At 40.9% G+C, this 18,130-nt stretch overlaps 1 protein-coding gene across 1 annotated transcript in view; it reads left to right on the top strand.

Moving 5' to 3' along the window:
- The first annotated feature begins 10,740 nt into the window (after positions 1 to 10,740).
- Positions 10,741 to 18,130, top strand: part of LOC132391235 (transcription factor IIIA-like) — a 22,526-nt gene continuing 15,136 nt past the window's right edge. Inside the window, exons 1-2 of the mRNA XM_059964143.1 lie at positions 10,741 to 10,983; positions 16,224 to 16,324. Of these exons, the coding sequence (XP_059820126.1) occupies positions 10,756 to 10,983; positions 16,224 to 16,324 (329 nt within the window). The 5' untranslated portion in view covers positions 10,741 to 10,755. The remainder of the gene's footprint in view (positions 10,984 to 16,223; positions 16,325 to 18,130) is intronic.

The raw sequence follows: 18,130 nt of genomic DNA, 5'->3' as shown, positions 1-18,130 counted from the left end.
ACTCAGTGGGTCAAGCAGCATCTGTGGAGGCAACACTTCATGTCGAGACCCTGTATCAGGCCTCCAGAATCCAACACCTGCTGTCTTGTTTTTATCTCCCTTGGCCAATCTGGGTATACATGGAACGTCTGAGCCATGCTAGTATGAGTTAAAACTGAAATAATATTTACACAATTCTCATTGTCTCAAGATAGTCCAAAACATTTTAAAATCAATTGCTTTTTGTTGTTTGTTACTGTTGTAATGCTCCACACTGATACTGTATCAGTGCACTAAACAAATCCATGCTTTTCTTAGTACAACATTTTCATCCTGCCAGCAAACACTTTGGTACCCGATACAGTGTCACCCTGCTTAACTCTTCCTTCCTGATAATTTGCAAGCAGGCTTCGTTTTTAACTCTATGAACAAGGAAAGCAGATGACAGTAATAAAAATGTGAACTCAAACAAAAGGAAGTCATGGCACAACAAAATTATTCAAAAAGATATGCATAAGAGCATGCTTTCATTTGTACATAATTAAATTATTTAGCAAAAGCAAATAATAAATATTATTTTATCATTTTGGCAAAAGGCTTTCTCTGCTCTTCATGGTGAAATAAAAAAAAATTGTAAAGGACAAAATTGGTCATCCAGAATAAGACCTGTTACAAGAAATGCAATTTTATTATTTGTATCAATAAAAATAAATAAAATTTTAGCTTCATGATTAAATGAAAATATCTATCATCAAAATCTAGCGTCTCAATTTCTATTGTTAATTACCAAGTTTAACAAAATGCTGAAGTCAAACACTAGATGGCGACAGTGAACCACAACTGGAGTATCCATCCTCGTGGACAAGTTGAAAAAAAACCCTTGTAACTATTGCAAAATTCAAAGTAAATTTCAAAGTTCAAAGCGAATTTATTATCAAAGTATATATTTATTGCCATGCACTATCTTGAGATTCATTTTCATGCAGGCATTTATAGGGAAAAAGAAATATGACAGAATTTTATGAAAAGCTGTGCATAGACAAAGACTGACAATAAGCAAAAGAAGACAAATTGTGTAAATAAAAATGATATTGGCAACATGAATTGTAAAGAGTCCTTGGGAGTGAGTACATAGGTGTAGAATTAATTCAAAGAAGTGGTGAATTAAGTTATCCACACCACTTCAGGGGCCTGAATGTAGTAGGGTATTAATTGCTCCTAAACCAGGGTGTGTGGGACTTAAAGCTTCTGTACCTTCTGTCCAGTGGTTGGTAGTAAGAAGAGTGCATGGCCTGGAATTTGGGCTTTTTTGATGATGGAAACTGATTTTTGTGGCAGTGATTATAACTGTATTCTATGGTGGTTCAAGGTAATCCTGACAATATGATAAGTGCCTGTCAGGATTCTCACAAAATCACAAAGTGAGTATCATATATCTTGAATACATCTTGAATAAATGTGCCTGCGTATGGGAAATCTGCAAAAGCCCCATGGCAATTGAATTAAAAGGTAAAGGTTTTAAATACTGCCACTAGAGCTGGATATTATCAGAGTGAGTATAGAGCAAGCAGGAATGTCACCAAGTTTGGGATGCAGGTTGAGATAGTTCCTCAGTGTGAAACAAAATCTTGCATTTATATTGTTGGATTCAAGCAATTTGCTGACAATTGATGACATTTCAAATAATTCATTGTTTTTTTTCACCTTTCACAGCAATTACATTTTCTGCCTTCCAAATTGCTGGTACTTCTCTATAATGTCAGGAATCTTGAATAATCAACACTTGTGCACTCACAGTCTCTGTAGCCTTTTATAATAGATACCCTGAACTTCTCCAGTACGTTCTTGTTTGTGTTATTATTTACTTACTTTGAGATAGTACATGGAACAGGCCCTTCTGGCCCAATGAGCCACATCACCCAGTAACTCATCTATTTAACACTAGCCTAATCACAGAACAGTTTACAATGACCAATTCACCAACTAACCTGCACGTCTTTGGACCTGTAGGAGGAAACTGGAATACCCAGAGAAAACCCATTCAGTTCATAGGGAGATCTTAGAAACTCCTCACAGGCTGTGCCAGAATTGAACTCTGAACTCTTAACATTCCTAACAAGTAATAGAGTTGTCCACCAGAACTGATAAATGGAAAACTGCATTCAATCCCAATGTAAATTCTAAATTATGAGGAATTAAACCTGAAATTGTGTATCCTTTCTCATTATTTAACTCCTGGAATATAGATACCTTTCTGGTAATACTCCATGAGCATTTCTTTCTGACAAATTGGTTTGCACTGATCCCGGCACTTGCTGCCCTTGATAGTCCCATACCCACACTAATATGTGCATCAATGTACCTCCCAAGGTCTTGCAAAAACAACAGGGTTGTTGTTGTGGGTAACTCCAACTTCCTCAATATAGAGTGGGAACTCCTCAGTGCAAGAGGTTTAGATGTTGGGAAATGAGCCAGTCCAGGTGATTGACCCTTCAATGGGAGAACATTGAAGAAGTAGTGATCAAAATTCTTTCAGCTTTAAGGAATATATGAGTGTGACAAATTACGAGACTATTAGGCAGGAACTAGGGAGTGTTAATTGGAAACAGCCGTTTTTGGGCAAGACCACATCTAACATTTTGAGGGTGTTTAAAGACCAACTGCACAGAGTATAGGACAGGTATGTTTCAATAAGAATGAAGGACAGGAAATATAAAATAGGGGAACCTTAGGTGACAAGAGATATGGTGAATTTAGTTAGGAAGAAAAATGAAGTGTACGTAAAACTTGAGCCCTTGAGGTTTATAATGATGCAAGAAAATAATTCAAGAAGGAAGATCCCTAAAAGGCCATGAAAAGATCTTGGCAAGTATGTTTAGGTAGCCTTTCTATACATACATCAAGAGCAATAGAATAACTTGGTATAAGGTAGAAACACTCAAGGCGAAAAGAGGGAGCATATGATTGGAGGCAGAGGATGTGAGTGAGGTCCTAATGAGTATTTTGCGACGGTACTTACCAAGGAAAAGGACATGGAGGGTAGTGAAATCAGTGTGGAGTATGCACATCTACTAGGGCATTTTGAGAAAAAGAAAATGGTCTTCTTGCATTTCTTGGAAAAAGTTAAGGTGGATAAGTACCCAAGGCCTAATGTTTATTGAGAGACAAGAAATGGGATTGCTAGGTCCTCCCTATCCACAGGCATGAGTACTGGCAAGTAGCTAATGTTGTTCCATTATTCAAAAGGGAAATAGGGATAATCCTGAAATCTATTGTCTGGTAAGTGTCAGTGGTAGAGAAGTTGTTGGAGAGGATTCTTAGGGATATAAGCATTTGGGGACAGCCAGCATGGAATTTTGTGGGGGAAGGCATGCCTTATTAATGGTTCAAAGTTCACAAAGTAAAATTTATTATCAGAGTGCATATGTGTCACCACACACGATCCTGAGATTCTTTTTCTGTGGGCATACTTAGCAAATCTATAGAACAGTAACTGTAAACAGGATTAATGAACATCAAACTGTGCAAATGCAAATATAAATAAACAGCAATAAAAAATGAGCATGAAATAACAAGATAAAGAGTCCTGCATGTGAGACCATTGGTTGTGGGAACAATAGAAATAGAATAAGTGTAGTTATTCCCTTTTGTTCAATAGCCTGATGGTTGAGGGGTGGTAACTGTTCTTGAACCTGCTGATGTGAGTCCTGAGGTGTCTGTACCTTCTACTTGATGGCAGCAGTAAGAAAAGAGTATGGCCTGGGTGGAGAGGACCTTTGATGATGGATGCAGCTTTTCTACAGCAACATTTCATGTAGATGTGCTCAATGGTTGGGAGGGTTTTACCTGTGATGTACTGGGCAGAATCTACCACATTTAGTAGGGTTTATCACTCAGAGGCATTGGAGTTCCCATACCAGACCGTAATGCAGCCAGTCAGTACACTTTCCACTACTTAACTAGGGAAGTTTGCCAAGGGTTTTGATGACATGCTGTATCTCCGTAGATGCCTGAGGAAATTGAGGTGTTGTTGTGCTTTCTTTGCAATTTTATTTATATGATAGCAAAGCAATAGATGTTTTTTACATGGATTTTAGTAAAGTGTTTGACAAGGTTTCACACTGTGAGCTCGTCCTGAAGAATAAGATGCAAGATCCACAATGACTTGACTGGATTCAAAATTGTCTTGCCCATAGAAAACAGAGGATACTGGTTAATGTGATTTATTCAGGGTGGAAGTCTGTGACTAGTGGTGTTCCAATGTAATCCAAACTGGGACCATTGCTGTTTGAGATATATTCAAATAATTTGGATAAAAGTGTGAATGGTTGGGTTTGGAAGTTCATGGATGACAGATCGTCTTTCAAGAGGGTGAATCCTTGCAAGACAACAAGCCCTGATGGGATACCTGATATGGCTCTGAAAACCTGTGCCAGCCAACTGGTGGGTGTATTCAAAAACACTTTCAATTTCTCATTGTTACAGTTGGAAGTTCTCAGCTACTTCAAAAGGGCAACAATTATACCAGTGTCCAAGAAGAGCAGGGTGAGCTCCCTTAATGACTATCATCCAATAGCATTCACATCTATGGTGATGAAGTGCTTGAAGGTTGGCTATGGCTAGAATTAACTCCAGTCGCAGCAGGGACCTGGGCCCACTGCGATTTGCCTTTCACCACAATAGGTCTACAGCAGATCTGATCTCCGTGGCTCTTCATGCAGCCCTGGATCACCTGGATAATACTAATCCTTATGTCAGGCTGCTGTTTGTTGACTACAGTTCTGATCAAAAAGCTCCAAAACCTGTGGTTCTGTACCTCCGTCCACAACTGGATCCTCGACTTCTTCATTGGAGGACCACAATCTGTGTGGATCTCCACCTTCATCTTCAGATGGGGTAAGACAAGGGAATACACCCCAGTCCACCGGGGATCCAGGGATCAGACGTGGAAAGAGTGAGCAATTTTAAGTTTCTGGGTGTCAACATCTCTAAGGATCTACCCTGGGTCTAACATATCGATGCAGTTACAGAGAAGGCATGACCGCAGCTATATTTCTTTGGGAGTTTGAGGAGATTTGGTTGTCACCAAAGACACTCACAAATTTCTACAGATGTACTGTAGAGAGCATTCTAACTGGCTGCATAACCATCTGTTATGGGGGCGGGGGGCAGGCACAGGATTGAAATAAACTGCAGAAAGTTGTGAACTCAGTCAACTCCATCATGGGCATTAGCCTCACCGGCATCCAGAACATCTTCAAGGAGTGATGCCTCTAAAAGGTGGCATCCGTCTTTAAGGAGCACCATCACCCAGAACATGCCCTCTTCTCATTGCTACCATCAAGAAGGAGGTACAGGAGCCTGAAGGCACACACTCAACAATTCAGGAACAGCTTTTGCCTCTCTACCATCAGATTTCTGAATGGATATTGAAGCCATGAACACTATCTCACTACTACTTTTTGAACTGCTGCCACATAACAACAAATTTCATGACATATGCCGGTGATATTAAACCTGATTCTGAAGATTGATGGTGTTGTGGATGGTGTAGAAGATTGCAAAAGGATACAGCAGGATATTTGATCTGTTATGGATAATAGCGGAGAAATTGCAGATGGAGTTTAATCTGGGTAAGAGTGCATCATTGCACTTCGTAACAATATTTACTTACTGAGGGGTCTTGGAATCAAAGTCCATCTCTCACTGAAAGTCGTTATACATGTTCATAGTGTGGTAAAGAATGCATATGGGATGTTTGCTTTTATTAGTCGGCATTGAGGTCAAGAGTCAAGAAGTTATATTGTAGCTTTTTACAACTCTGGTTAGATGCACCTGGAGTATTACATTCAGTTCTAGTCACCCCACTGTAGGAAGAGAGGGCACAGAAACTATTTACCAATACACTGACTGAATTAGGTGCTAGATGCTATAGGAGAGGTTGGACAAATTAGGGTTGTTTTCTGTTAAATAGCAGAGACTGAGGAGAAACCTGATAGACATTTACAAAATTGTGAGATGCATAGATAGGAGATATCTTGTTCTCAGGGTCAAAATATATAACTCAAGAGGGCATTTAAGTTGAGAGGTGGGAAGTTCAGAGAATTTTTTTTACCCAGAGAGTATTGGGTATCTGGAATGCAAAACCAGGAGTGGTGGAAGCAGATATAATATAAAAACAGCTGTAGATGATTGTGCCCCCACAAAATCATTCAGAGTTTTTCCCAGTAAGAAGCCCTAGATGAACCATGAGATCTGCAATATGCCAAGGGTCAGATCAGTGGCATTCAGGTCCGGTGACTAAGGAAAATACAAAAGATCCAGGTACAATCTTCGGAAAATTATTTCAAATGTGAAGTGGCAATTCAAGATCAAAATTGAATCACTGAAGGATGTTTAACAGCAGTGGCAGGGCTAGAATATTCTCAGCTCCTACAAAGTGAATTGAATTGACTTTTATTACTTACATCCTTCATATGCATGAGGAGAAAAAATCTTTTACATTACATTTCCATCTAAATGTGCCATGTGCACATTACATTGTAATTTATAATAAATAGAATGTACAACAGGACAATCAATATAACATCGAAATACAATTGTATCAGTGTGAATTAATCAGTCTGATGGCCTGGTGGAAGAAGCCGTCCCGGAGCCTGTTGGTCCTGGCTTTCATGCTGCGGTACCATTTCCCAGATGGTAGCAGCTGGAACAGTTTGTAGTTGGGGTGACTTGGGTCCCCAATGATCCTTTGTGCCCTTTTTACACACTTGTATTTGTAAATGTCCTGAATATAAGAAGTTCACATCTACAGACATGCTGGGCTATCCACACCACTCTCGGCAGAGTCCTGCGATTGAGGGAGGTACAGTTCCCATACCAGGCAGTGATGCAGCCAGTCAGGATGCTCTCAACTTTGCCCCTGTAGAAAGTTCTTAGGATTTGGGGACCCATAACAAACTTCTTCAATCGTCTGAAGTGAAAGAGACTGTTATGTCTTTTTCACCTCACAGCCGATATGTACAGACCATGTGAAATCCTCAGTGATGTTTATGCCGAGGAACTTAAAGCTGCTCACTTGCTCAACCCCAGATCCATTGAAGTCAATAGGGTCTCCATTCCTCCCATAGTCCACAACCAGCACCTTTGTTTTGTAAACCAAGGGACATGGGTGACATCGAGGCTTCACCAAACAAAGAGCTCAATGCCTTTTATGCTTGCTTTGACCATCAAAGCATGGAACCTTCACAAACTTCCACTGCCCCCAATGACCCTGTGATGTCAGTCTCTGAGGTGGATGTGAGTGTCCTTCAGGAGGGTGAACCCAAGAAAACATCTGTCCCAGACAGGGTACCCGGCCAAGTACTAAAGACCTGTGCTGGAGTGTTCACCGGTATCTTTAAACTCTTGCTTTGGCAGTGTAAGATAGCTACCTACTTTAATTATATGAGTGCCAAAGAAAAATCTGGTAACTTGCCTCAATGACTATCATCCAGTAGCACTTACATCCACTTTTGAGAGTTTGGTGATGAAATATATCTACTCCTACCAAAGAAGCAACTTGGATCCACTTCGATTTGCCTATCGTCACAACAGGTCCACAGCAGATGCCATTTCATAGGCTCTTCACTTAACCTTGGAAGATCTGGACAGCAAAAATACATACATCAGGATGCTCTTCATTGACTACAACTCAGCATTTAATACTATCATCCCCGCAAAACTAATCAATAAGCTCCACGATTTTGGCCTCAATACCTCCTTGAGCAGCTGGATCCTTGATTTCCTCACTTGCGGACCCTAATCAGTTCACATTGGCAACAACATCTCCTCTATAATCTCCAACAGCACAGGTGCTTCACAAGGCTGTGTGCTTAGCCCTTGCTCTACTCACTTTATACTTATGACTGTGTGGTTAAGCACAGCTCCAATGCCATATTTAAGATGCTGAAACACCACTGTTGTTGGCTGAATCAAGTGTGGTGACAAATCAGCATATTGAAAGAGAAGGAAACACGAGGTCCATGAGCCAGTCCCCATCAGGGGATCAGAGGTGGAATGCGTCAGTAACTTTGAATTCTTCAGTGTTATCTTCTCAGAGGATCTGTCTTCGGTCCAGCACGTACATGTCATTACGAAGAAAGCAATTCTTAGAAGTTTGCGAAGATTCAACACATCATTTAAAACTTTAACAAACTTCTAAAGATGTGTGGTGGAGAGTATGTTGACTGGTTACACTAAGGCCTGGTATGGAAAAGCTTACAAAAAGTAGTAGATATCACCCAATCTACCATGGGTAAAGCCCTTCCCACCACTGAGCTTATCTACAAGGAGTGCTGTTGCTTGAAAGCAGCAACCACCATGCAGGCCATGATCTTTTCTCACTGCTGCCATCAGGAGCCACACCACCAGGTTCGGGAACAGTTTTTACCCCTCAACCATCAGGCTCTTGAACTAAAGGGAATAACTTCACTCACCCAATCATTGAATGATTCCCACAACATATAAGCTCACTTTTAAGGACTATTCACCTCAGGTTCTTGATGTTTATTGCTTATTTATTTATTATTATTGTTTCTTCTTTTCCTTTTGCATTTGCAGTTTGGTATCTTTTGCACATAGACTATTGGGCACGGTCTTTCATTGATTCTGTTGTGTTTCTTGTGCTTACTGTAAATTTTCACAAGAAAATGAATCTCACGGTTGTACATGGCAACCTTTAATAAATTTACTTTGAACTTCAACCTTGATAGAGGCATTTAAGAGCCTCTAAGATATGCACATGAATATGCAGAGAATGGAGGGACATACAATGTGTGTGCATAAGAGATTAGTTTAATTAGCATCTTAATTAGTTTGGCACAACATTGTGGGCTGAAAGGCCTGTTCCTGTGCTGTTCTGTGCTATATTCTACACTACTACTACGGCCATTCTGCAAGGGCCAGTAGACCCAGATAAGAAGAAAATTATAAATTTATTTAAAAGCATATGAACCTAAAAGTAATTGACTGAAAACATATTTATTGAAACAAAGAAAATGAATATTGGTGACCCTACTCAAATGAATGTAACTGTACCAGATGTGCTAGCTATGACTCCTATAGAACTGAGGTGCCAGTTATGAACCATATCCAACCCTACTGGTTCAGCCACTTACAGTGTATCATGGACTTATGCTGCACAGTTAGTTATTCAAATAAATTCAATGCTTTAATTGTTATTAAATGAGTTAGTTTTCCACTTAACTGTAGAAATGTTAAAACCTTTTAAAAGATTCTAGATGCTACAGAACGTTTGACAGCACATTAACCTGGGGAGGGTCCTTACTGGCCAGAAACATAGAAAACCTACAGCACAATACAGGCCTTTTGGCCCACAATGCTGTGCTGAGCATGTATTTACTTTAGAAATTACCTAGGGTTACCAATAGCCCTCTAATTTTTCCTAAACTCCATGTACCTATCCAAGAGTCTCTTAAAAGACCCTATTGTATCCGCCTCCACCACCATCGCCGGCAGTCCATTCCACACACCGATCACTCTCTGTGTAAAAAACTTACTGACATCTCCTCTGTACGTACTTCCAAACACCTTAAAACTGTGCCCTTTCATACTAGCCATTTCAGCCCTGGGAAAAAGCCTCTATCCACACGATCAATGCCTTTCATCATCTTATACACCCTTTTCAGGTCACCTCTCATCCTCTTTCGCTCCAAGGAGAAAAGGCCGAGTTCACCCACCCTATTCTCATAAGGCATGCTCCCCATCCTGGCAACATCCTTGTAAATCTCCTCTGCACCCTTTCTATGGTTTCCACATCCTTCCTCTATGAGGTAACCAGAACTGAGCACAGTACTCCAAGTGGCGTCTGACCAGGGTCCTATATAGATATATTACCTCTCAGCTCCTAAACTCAATTCCACGGTTGATGAAGGCCAATGCCTTCTTAACCACAGAGTCAACCTGCGCAGCAGTTTGAGTGTCCTATGGACTCGGACCCCAAGATCCATCCGATCCTCCACACTGCCAAGAGTCTTACCATTAATACTATATTCTGCCATCATATTTGACCAACCAAAATGAACCACCTCACACTTATCTGGGTTGAACTCCATATGCTACTTCTCTCAGCACAGTTCTGCATCCTAGTGATGTCCCGCTTTAATCCACACTATCCACAACACCTCCAATCTTTGTGTCATCAGTAAACTTACTAATCCATCCCTCCACTTCCTCATCCAGGTCACTTATAAAAATCACAAAGTTTTAAAAAATTATTTTGCTTGCACGTAGATGACCACAAGTTGCTGGGTGACAGGTAAATCCCATGGACAGTAATTAAATGGGAATTGACTTTCACTGACTAACATACACAGAAGGGAGTTCAGACCCTGGGGTTTGGGTGGAGATGGCCGTTAGCCCACGGCGATGGGGCGTGGAGAGAAGGGTGAGGATTTTAAAGCTGAACCTTTTGAGTAGGAGCCAACGTCAATAGAAAGAAGTCATCCACCTGAAACTCTGTACGGTCTCCACAGATGGTGCCTGATCTACTGAGTGTTTCCAGCATTTTCGATTGCTGCTAGAGGACAAGCGCGTGCCCAGACCAGAACGCCCGACGGCGGCGCGGACTGACCGCGCATGCGCTCAGACCCGGCCGCACGTGGCTGCGCGGTTCGGTGACGTCAGTCGGTAACCATGCTGTGAAGCCGACAGCGGGAAGCGTGCGGAGTTTGGAGTACGGACCTCGCGAGAAGGAAGAGTCGAGCGGCGGCCGTGATGGAGGCGGTGGTAACAGCGGCGGCGGCGAACGCCGGCGTGAATGAGGCCGCTGCGGAACCAGAGTCAGCTGTGGCTTCTGCTGACGGAGCGGCGAGGTTGACGGAAAGACCTGGACAGACACGGCGTAAATTCTCGGGGAGCCTCTTCATTTGCTCTTTTGGCTGCGGAGCCACGTTTTCCAAGAACTGGCGGCTAGAAGCTCATCTATGCAGACACACAGGGGAGGTAGGAGCGGCGTTTGCTCGGTCTGGTTTAGACGTCTGCAGGGCAGTAGCAAGTCAGTTGGAAAGAGTAGAAAAGCATGCAGAACGTTAATCAGCCGGCTTCCTGTCAACGGCAGCATGGGAAGGGAAGAGAAGTCATGAACTGAGCCAGCGATTGGGCAGTAAAGCTCTGGGGAGGCATGTTTTTTTGTACAGGGAAACAAAAATAGCAGGTAGGTGAAGCAAATAGTTAATACAAGTGACATAGTGATCTCTATAGAAAAGGGGTTGGTGTTTGGAAAAAGGAAACATTGTTATATCTGTAGTGGATGTTCCTGAGGTTACACCTTAACTACTATTACCGTCCCTTTATATAAGAAGGGATAGAGTAGGACTGGAGAAAGTAACCTGACGAATTCCTGGCAAGAGTAGCATATTCTACCGAGAAAGACTAAAGACGTTGATTGTGCATTTTTGGCGTTCAGTCGAATGAGGTTGATCTAATTAAAACCTGTAGAATCCCAAGGGGTTACAGTAGCATTGACATAAATTCTGGCACAGGAGAAGTTGAGGTCTGGTGTAGTTCAGTCCTTATATGGAAAGCTTGAGCTAGGTTGAGGTCCTGGTGGAAGATGGAATAGAAGCTCCTAAACAGACAAATGAATGGAGAATGACCTCATAAGCTCTGACCATATTACAGAGTGGATCTGGGAATTGACTGGAGTGTTGTGCTTAGAGGATTTGAGGCTCTGAAGCCCGACTCTGGGATAGCCCAGGGTTAGAATAAATGGGTAAGAAATGTTTGCTGGAAAAATTGTGTCCCTCTGGTAATGTGGTGAGTCTGTGCAAAAGCTAGTCATGGGATAAAGTGGTAGTTAGCTAGAGCAAGTTCAATAATCAGGATAGCCAAGGGTGCAGTAAAGGAAAAGGAAGGAATACTCATTAAATGGAACTAATTTTAATGCACAAGGAATAACAGTTAAGGCGGGCAAATTCGGAGCATGGATTGGCTCTAAGGACTAGGATGTTCTCACCACAAACAAAACCATGGTTGAGAAAAGAGCAGGACTGGCAGCTCACTGCTCCAGGATGTGCATGTGACAAATAAACTTCATCTTTAATGGATGCTACAGGCATGACAGAGGTACAAAAAAGGAGAAGGTGTTGCCTTTTTCCATAAGGGAGAATGTAACAGCTCTGTTTCGAGATGACATTCTTGAATTCCAGTGAGTTCATATGGTTAGAACTTGCCTGCTGAGTTCCTTCAGCCTTTTCTGTGTGTTGCTTGGATCTCCAGCATCTACAGATTTTCTTGTTCTTGATTTTGGTTTAATCAGAGGCACTACTAGCTCATTCATAACTGGATGAGAGTGACAAAACAGGCTTAGAAAAGGCCATGAGGAGTGATGGTAAAATACTGGTAGGTTGTGTTGGTGAACCTGTTGTCGCTGACTGAGGGAGATATGAATACTCAGTAAAGAATGGGTCATTGAATGAAGAAATATCTCACTTCGTCCTGGATGCCATCTGACACACTGCTTTTAGGGTTTAGATATCTCAGCTGGAACAAGCTTCCTTGCATTGGCCCTTTTGAAATTTATAAGTTTCAGTGATGTTACTCTTGTTCTTGAGAGAAGAGGCCAGCCTACCCAGTCTTGCCTCAACAGAAAAATCTGCCATCATAGGAAACAGTCCAAATCTTTCTTATACTCTTAATGGTAAATATATCGTTTTGAACTTAAGAAGTCCAATCAGTATTCTAAGTGTGATCTTGTCAAGGCCCTATATAATTGCTGCAATGTCTTTGCTTTTGTACTCAAATCTTCTAGCAATAAAGGCCATCACACCATCTATGTTCAGAATCAGAATCAGGTTTATTATCAACAGCATGTGACGTGAAATTTGTTAACTTAGCAGTAGCAGTTCAATGCAATACATGATAAGGAAAACGTATATTAAATAAATTAATATATATGTATATTGAATAGATTAAAAAAAGCTCAAAAATAAATATTGTATATTTTTTAAAAAAGTGAGGTAACTCAAAGGTTCAATGTCCATTTAGGAATTGGATGGCAGAGGGGAAGAAGCTGTTCCTGAATCACTGACTGTATGCCTGCCAGCTTCTGTATCTCCTACTTGATGGTAACAGTGAGAAAAGTGCATGTCCTGGGTGCTGGAGGTCTTTAATAATGGACGCTGCCTTCCTGAGACACCACTCCCTGACGATGTACTGGGTACTTTGTAGGTAGTACCCAAGATGGAGCTGACTAGATTTACAACACTCTGCAGCTTGTTTTGGTCCTGTTACCCCTACATCACTGCCCCATACCAGACAGAGATGCAGTCTGTCAGAATGCTTTCCATGGTACATCTATGGAAGTTTTTCAGTGTATTTGTTGACATACCAAATCTCTTCAAATTCCTAATGAAGTACAGCCACTGTCTTGCCTTTATAACTACGTCGATATGTTGGGACCTGTTAGATCCTCAGAGATCTTGACACTCAGGAACTTGAAACTGCTCACTCCCTCCACTTCTGATCCCTCTGAGGATTGAAATGTGTTCCTTTGTCTTACCCTTCCTGAAGTCCACAATCAGCTCTTTCGTCTGACGTTGAGTGCTAGGTCATTGCTGCGGCACCACACTAGTTGACATATCTCACTCCTGTATGCCCTCATGTCACCACCTGAGATTCTACCAGCAATGGTTGTACCTCCATCAAATTTATAGATGGTATTTGAGCTATACCTAACCACACAGTCATGTGTATATAGAGAGTAGAGCAGTGGGCTAAGCACACACTCCTGAGGTGCGCCAGTGTTGATCATCAGGGAGGAGGAGATGTTATCTCCAATCCACACAGACTATGGTCTTCCGGTTTTGAAGTCGAGGATCCAATTGCAGAGGGAGGTACAGAGGCCCAGGTTCTGCAACTTCTAATTCCTTTCTGCATGTACACATTAACTTAGTGTGTACCATCCCTTCTAAAGTAATTTCCCAACCTGTCACTAATATATGGTTTACTTTTCTATTGTGCATCAAAGTGCACCGTCAATTCATACTTCCTCTGCCATATCTTTATTTGTTCAATTAGCTTTTCTATATCTCCATGAAACCCCTCTATAGTCTCATTACTTGAGATCTACCTAGTTATGTAGAATCAGAAAAATTGAAAATATGATATTTGGTCTCAGTAAATTTGTGGTGAGCTGCGCTGAGGCACTGTCACCCCACTGGTCACAGCTTTCCAACATGGGAAAGATGGATTTGTTCTCATTCAAGAGAAAATCTGCAGATGCTGGAAAACCAAGCAATGCACGCAAAATGCTGGAGGAATTCACTGGGCCACGTAGCATCTACGGAAGAGTAAACAGTTGATGTTTTTGACTGAGACCCTTCATCAGAACTGGGGAAAGACAAGAAGTTGGTAAGATGGTACTAAGATATCTACTAAGATGGTAGTTGGAGGGAGGGGAGGAAGAAATACAAGGTATTAGGTGATAGGTGACGCATGGGGGACTGGTGAAGTAAAGAGCTGGGAAGTCGACTGGTGAGACATACAGGGTTGGAGAAGGGGAATTTGATAAGAAAGGACAGAAAACCATGGAGGAAAAGGAAGGGGGAGGAGCACCAGAGGGAGGTGATGGGCAGATAAGGATTTGAAGTGAGAGAGGGAACTGGGGATGGTGAGGGTTGTGGGGATTACTGGAAATTTGAGAAATTGATGTTCGTTCCATCAGGTTGGAGGTCACCCAGAAGGAGTACAAGGTGTTGCTCCTCCAACCTGAGTGTGGCCTCATCAAGGCAGTAGAGAAGGCTGTGGACTTGCATATGGGAAGTGGAATTAAAATGGTGGCCACTGGGAGATCCTGCTTTTTCTGGCAGAAAAAGTGTCGGTGCTTGGTGAAGCGGTCTCCCAATTTACGCTGGGTCCCACTGATACACAAGAGACTGTGCTGGGAGCACCAGATACAGTAGAAGACCTCCAACAGACCTGCAGGTGAAGTGTTGCCTCTCCTGGAAGGACTGCTTGGGGCTCTGAATGGTAGTGAGGGAGGAGGTGTCAGAGGAGTTCTGACACTTGTTCTGCTTGCAAGGATAAGTGCCAGGAGAGAGATCAGTGGGGAGGGACAAATGGACAAGGGAGTCACATAGGGAGCAATCCCTGTGGAAAGTGGGGGAGAGGAAAAGATGTGCTTGGTGTGGGATTCCATTAGAGACGGCAGAAGTTATAGAGAACTGTGTGCCGGATGCGGAGGCTGATGGGGTGGTAGGTGAAGACAAGATTTTTTTTCGAAGTCTTTTGACTTGACTTTTTCCTTTCATAATCTTATTCTGACTCAATCCTGTTATTCATTTTTTTGTTGGTATACAATTAATAAATCCCTTGGATTACAGCATATCCCTTCTTCCTAATGTTAGAATAATTAATCTTTCTTAAATAGTAAGTCACATATTTCCTCAGATCTTCAGAAACCATTACAGAATTGATAAAATCTTCCAAGTTCTTTCAAAATTCTGTAATATAGATAACGTCCTTGTATTTAATTAGATTTCATTCTCACTAATGACTCAAATAAACATTTTAATTAATCCTAATTTCCTTAAATTCTTCAACACTGCATCTCTTTGCATAGAAGTGCAGTAGATTAAACATTCAATTATTCTAGGCCTAAAAAATGCATATTTTGGATAATTGTGGAGTAAACATTAAGGAAAATGTGTAGGAAAGTGTAATGGGGATTAAGATATGACCAACTGCATTAAATAGTAAAGCAGGCTCATAAAACAGTGGCATATCCCTGCTATTTCTTATGTCAATACTTCTGAATAGCAGGGTGGAAATTTTTAAAAGATAGTGACTTAGAAGTCACTAATTTCCTCCTTGAGATGATCCTTAGATGAAAGAGTGATGAACTGTTTTGGCAGGAGAAACAAAGCCTTGAGCAGGATTGGGTAAAGAATGATTAATCCAATTGAATGTCATTATCTTCAAATATAAACTTGGGGGATCTTTGGCAGTTATATAACTGAGGGGTGTAGAAATAACAAGAATGGAAGAATAGGTGTTTTGCTGAAGATGAAGTTGGGGGTGAAAATAACTGAACAAAAAAAAGACATAAAACAATTGAGAATTTGAAAGAGGGTGTATGTGGAGAATTCTTCAAGTAAAGCTTTTTTTGACTTTATTGCGTGGAGATTGAAAACAGCTAGTAATCTCATAAAATGACGATCCTGATGCTTTTTTCTCCCCCCCAGAAACCATTTACTTGTGAATATGAAGGTTGTAATAAAAGCTATTCTAGAAAAGATCATCTTGCAAGGCACATTCTGATTCATAGAGGAGAAAAACCATTCAGGTCAGTGTATGTATTAAGGTAATTTCTATTGTGGTGTTCTTTAAAGTTGTTACAGAAACGTATTAAAGATTGATATTATAACGTCTGTTAAATGTATACAAACCCTTGCCCAGAAGCTTATTACAGGACTTGGGGTAGTAGATATCCTCTGTGTTCTTGACTGTGCCTTGTTGGTTTCCTGCACTATTGCCCTAAGCTTGTCAAAATGCATGGTTTTGTAGCATCTTGATATTGCAAACACCACTATAACTTTATAAAAACTGACAACAGATATTTTTCAATAAATGTTAAATTCTTAGTCTGAATATGGGCAAGTTATCAAGTCTGAGCTGAGCAATCAATATAGATCTGACTGATTCAAGTTTCCTAAAATTTCTACTTTATTCTACAGGCAATGGATTCCGGTTAATTAGGGCACTTTTAGGTACAGTACATTTTGGTCCAATTAATTAGCCAAAATTTCATTGAAATGGGTAAGAGGATAAAAAAAGACAACTGTTACTGTTTAACTGAGTAACAATTTGTGTACTTAAATGAAATACAGAACAGAATAGGACACTACCAATGCTTCTACAGTGCTATCAAACTGTCTATTAGTTCCTAATAGTTATTGATGGAGGTATTCATCAGCTATGTTCTTTTAATTGAGAGCAAATGAATAAAATCAGCAGACACCTAATGCAGATAATGGACTGCCTTCATACAATGTTTTAGACAATCGCATCTTCTAACCAACACACACAAAATGCTGGTGGAACATAGCAGGCAAGGCAGCATATATAGGGAGAAGCACTGTCGACATTTCAGGACGAAGGGTCTCGGCCCGAAACGTTGACAGCGCTTCTCCCTATAGATACTGCCTGGCCTGCTGTGTACAACCATCATTTTGTGTGTGTTGTTGTTTGAATTTCCAGCATCTGCAGTTTTCCTTGTGTTGGCATCTTCTAAACATTCATTTTCATTGTAATGGCCAAAATGATTGTTGATACTTTAATAACCCATAACTTGTTGAAGTAATGAGATCATTTCATTTTCACTCCCATCTGCTTCTGGTATCTCCAAGCCTGAATCCTTGAAACTGTGGTCAGTAAAACAGACCTGAAGTGTCTTGCTACTTATTTCTTGCCAATGATGAATACAAACATATGCAACTGACACTATTTTAAAAACTTTACCAAGCATGCAGTGTTACCCAACAGCCACACAAGTGCATGAAACTGACACTAGTTAGAAACTGTTTGGCAATAGTCTCCTACCACAGTTAGGTGCCATAGTGTCCCAAGTAAAAGGGTTGCCCCAATTAAGTGATGACCCAATTAATTGGAATTCATTGTAGTCCAAAATCCATTTTTTATCATTTTAATGCAATTTTGGGTTGATTTTTTGGGACATTCCAAGGAACAGTTAAGAGTATTGTAAGCCTGCAGTTGGGCCAACATGAACTATCACAAATGCACTAAGTATTTTTTAAAAATCAGTTTTAGAATATTAAACACTTGCACACACTTGTAAATAATTAAAACACACCACCCAACAAATTCAAATAAAAAAGTTTACAAGCCATTATTTCAGTATGTTTCTGCCCATAATCTCAAAGGACTGCTGCACTTTCATCAAATAAATTTGTCCTGCCCTTGGACAGTAGGAGAAGGAAAAGACTTTTTTTCTAGGATGTCTCAGGGTAGGTCCTTAGACTCTTACCTGCTTTTGCTCGGGAATGTAACATTTCCTGGTGATATTTGTAAAAGCAGGAGCAATGGACGGATAGAGAAATGTAAATGTGTAAGACTCCTGCCGTAGATAATC

Source organism: Hypanus sabinus, chromosome 3 (genome assembly GCF_030144855.1).
Source record: "Hypanus sabinus isolate sHypSab1 chromosome 3, sHypSab1.hap1, whole genome shotgun sequence".
In the NCBI taxonomy this organism is placed as follows: domain Eukaryota; kingdom Metazoa; phylum Chordata; class Chondrichthyes; order Myliobatiformes; family Dasyatidae; genus Hypanus; species Hypanus sabinus.
Note: the sequence above shows the minus strand (reverse complement) of the source record. Positions and strands in the feature narration are given on the sequence as shown.